General features: G+C 47.8%; 1 protein-coding gene across 1 annotated transcript in view; it reads right to left on the bottom strand.

Annotated features, from left to right (window-relative positions):
• Nucleotides 1-479: 479 nt before the first annotated feature.
• The window catches only part of Sh3tc2 (SH3 domain and tetratricopeptide repeats 2), a 60,946-nt gene continuing 58,569 nt past the window's right edge, over nt 480-2,856 (bottom strand). The window contains exon 17 of the mRNA XM_055622718.1: nt 480-1,302. Within this exon, the coding sequence (XP_055478693.1) occupies nt 1,111-1,302 (192 nt within the window). The 3' untranslated portion in view covers nt 480-1,110. The remainder of the gene's footprint in view (nt 1,303-2,856) is intronic.

Below are 2,856 nucleotides of genomic sequence, written 5' to 3'. Positions count from 1 at the left end.
ACCTCCCTTCCAACTTCCCAACCCTTTGTAGGGGAGAGAAGGTTAGTGGGGAAAGAGGCCCCTTTACTTCTCCTGGCTGTTTAGGGTCTATGGGTCTTTTGGGGTTATACCAATCTCCATCAACAGCAGATGCGGCCAGCAGTCTCATCCAAACTACTGTCTACTCTAAACCCCCACACTGTCTGTCTCTGGTCAATTCAAACAGCTACATGCCACATGCCAACACCACACACAATGTCACACCTTCTCTGGGCTCTATTTATATCCTCGGAGTCCTAGAACACGCCTCTCCCCCATGCTGCACATGGAAGGCCCATTACCAGCTGGTGAGAGCCACATTCTGCATGAGACAGTTAACAGCTGTGGACAAACTGTAGCCCAACTAAAATCCCACACTTGGGATTAAAACAAAAATATATTTACATAACATAACTGAGTTTACAAAGAAACCAAAACTTCCATTACAGTAAATAGCCAGTATTTAATGATATACAGTATTTACACGTAATGTATGGCATAATTCTCAAGCCTTAGCCCTGGGTAAGCTTCATTGGAGGTTCTGGGAGGTCATACAGTAACCATGCATTCAGGTAGAATGGAGAACATGGATCCCAGTTGGACCTCTGTGCATCCCACCCGAGTGTTCTGAGGCTGTGTCTCCTGAGCAAGAACCACGCAGAATTCTGTGCCAGCAGTCCCCATGAGCACCAAGTGCCGACTCCTTTGGTTTTGAAGAAAGTGAGAAAGAAACAATGGGTCCCTCCGCTGCCCTGGAGGGTCTTTCCCTGAGAACACCGTTAAGGACATCAGGGCAGGCTGCTCACCCTTTCCCCAGCGCCGTGCCTGCTTTCCTCACTTTCTCCGGAGCTGGGTTGAGAGAAGGCATTTCAGAGTTGTGTGTGGAGGAAGGCGTCACAATGACCTGGACCAAGCTCCCGAGGCAAAGCGTAAAGCCAGAATGCTCCTCACATAGCCCCTCTCCTTATGGCCAGTGCTCTTCTCCATAAAATGGGGTGATAACTTGAACCCTCCCAGTTCCAGATCTAAGAACGTGGGGCAGGAAGGCAGCACGTAGCCATGGCAACATGGTAAGAAAGAAAAAGGGTTTCTTCAGAGGGCCAGGCTCCCACCACTGAGCCACCGTGCCCTCTCTGACGAGCACCCCAAGGGATTGCTGTGCCACAAGGGACTCTGGCAGATGTTGTCCAGCCTGATCTTAATGGTGTCTTGGAGCTCCTCATCACCCAGAAAGACCGCAGCTGCTAGAGCCAGCAGAAAGTATTCAGTAGCATCGTGGGCATCCTAACCCCATGGGGCAAAGAAGAGACATCATTAGCAGCACTTCCGGGACAGGCTTGAAGTCTACACTGAGAACATTTTTCAGTTACTCCATCCCCACATCCCATGGCCTCAGAGGAGTTCTCCCCTCACTTCACTCTAGCTCAGTGGCATTGCCAATCACACTGCCCTCCTCCTCAGGCACCGCTGAGGCATTTTTCCCATGTCATCCATTCATAACACAACCTTGAACCAGACGCAGCATTTCAAGGGTATACACATGACTCAAACGTGACCTGTCCATCCCTCTCTGGGACTTTTCAGTGTGACCCTACAAGGAAAGCAGTCTGTGTGCTTTCGGTTATGGGATCAGCCTCCCAGGGGCTGGCAAGGAATGAGGACAAGAAACACAGAGCAGTAGGAATATACAGGCAGGAAAGAGATGGGAGGAATCCTGGAAGCTGATGGAGGAACGGGATCCAGAAATACATGGAACGAAGTCCATACCTCGGTTTCCAGTTCCTTGAGTTAGTAGACTGCCTGTTCTGCTTACAGTTATTTGAGGTTTTCCTTTTGTGGTGCCTGGAGTCCTTGGATGATACAACCCAACCAGGCATTCTCTGCCCCCGAGCCACTTCCTATGGCACTAACAGCTGGATGATTAAGTGGCCCTTCACCTTGCCTGTCCCTCTCTACACAGAAGGATGAGAAACACACTCTTCTTCGGGCAGGATGCAATAAGAGACGCCTGGTTCTCATTATCCCGCATAATTATTTCAGGCCAGAAATAGTCTGACCAGTAAGAAAAGGTCAGCAGAGCTGCCCTGAGTCTCCATTTGTGGTCAGAGTTAGACAAGACTCACACTCAAGTCACTGTATTAAAGATTGTGGGTTGTGCTGGGGTGACAAGGACCTTTGGAAGGAGAAGCCAAACTCGAGGACACAATTTCGGGGTCAGAGTTGTAAGAGGATTGCAGGCTACTAACTCAGTTATAGAGGCCACTGGGAGTTCTAGACTGGACTCCAGCCCAGAAAAGAAGAGAATCAAAACAAGAACCTTCTTAGGGCTTAAATATCCTTATATCCATGGTGCCATACATGATTATCTCAAACATACTCATGTGAGTGCATTTCTTATATAATGTAATTTCCTAAAACTTTATCAGAAATGTGGGCTGGAGAAATGACTCCACGGTTAAGAGAACTGTCTGCTCTTCCAAAGGACCTGGGCTCAATTCCCAGCACCTGCATGGCAGTTCATAACTGTCTGTAGCTCCAGTTCCAAGGGATCTGATACCTGCATACATAAAATAAAACTAAATAAAATTTTTTTTTAAAAAAAAGAGCTGAGTGCAATGGTATATGCCTGTAATCCCAGCACTCAGAGAGGCAGAGGCAGGTGGATCACTGTGAGTTCAAGGCCAGCCTGATCTATACAGCGAGTCCAGGAGAGCCAAGGCTATGCAGAGAAACCCTGTCTTGAAAATACAAAAGAGAAAGAGAGAAAGAGAGAGAGAGAGAGAAGAAAGAAAGAAAGAAAGAAAGAAAGAAAGAAAGAAAGAAAGAAAGAAAGAAAGA

The sequence above is a fragment of the Psammomys obesus genome, unplaced genomic scaffold (assembly GCF_907164565.1).
Source record: "Psammomys obesus unplaced genomic scaffold, mPsaObe1.curated_primary_1811, whole genome shotgun sequence".
Taxonomy (NCBI): Eukaryota; Metazoa; Chordata; class Mammalia; order Rodentia; family Muridae; genus Psammomys; species Psammomys obesus.
The sequence above is the reverse complement of the archived record's forward strand: the minus strand, read 5'-3'. Positions and strand labels throughout refer to the sequence as shown.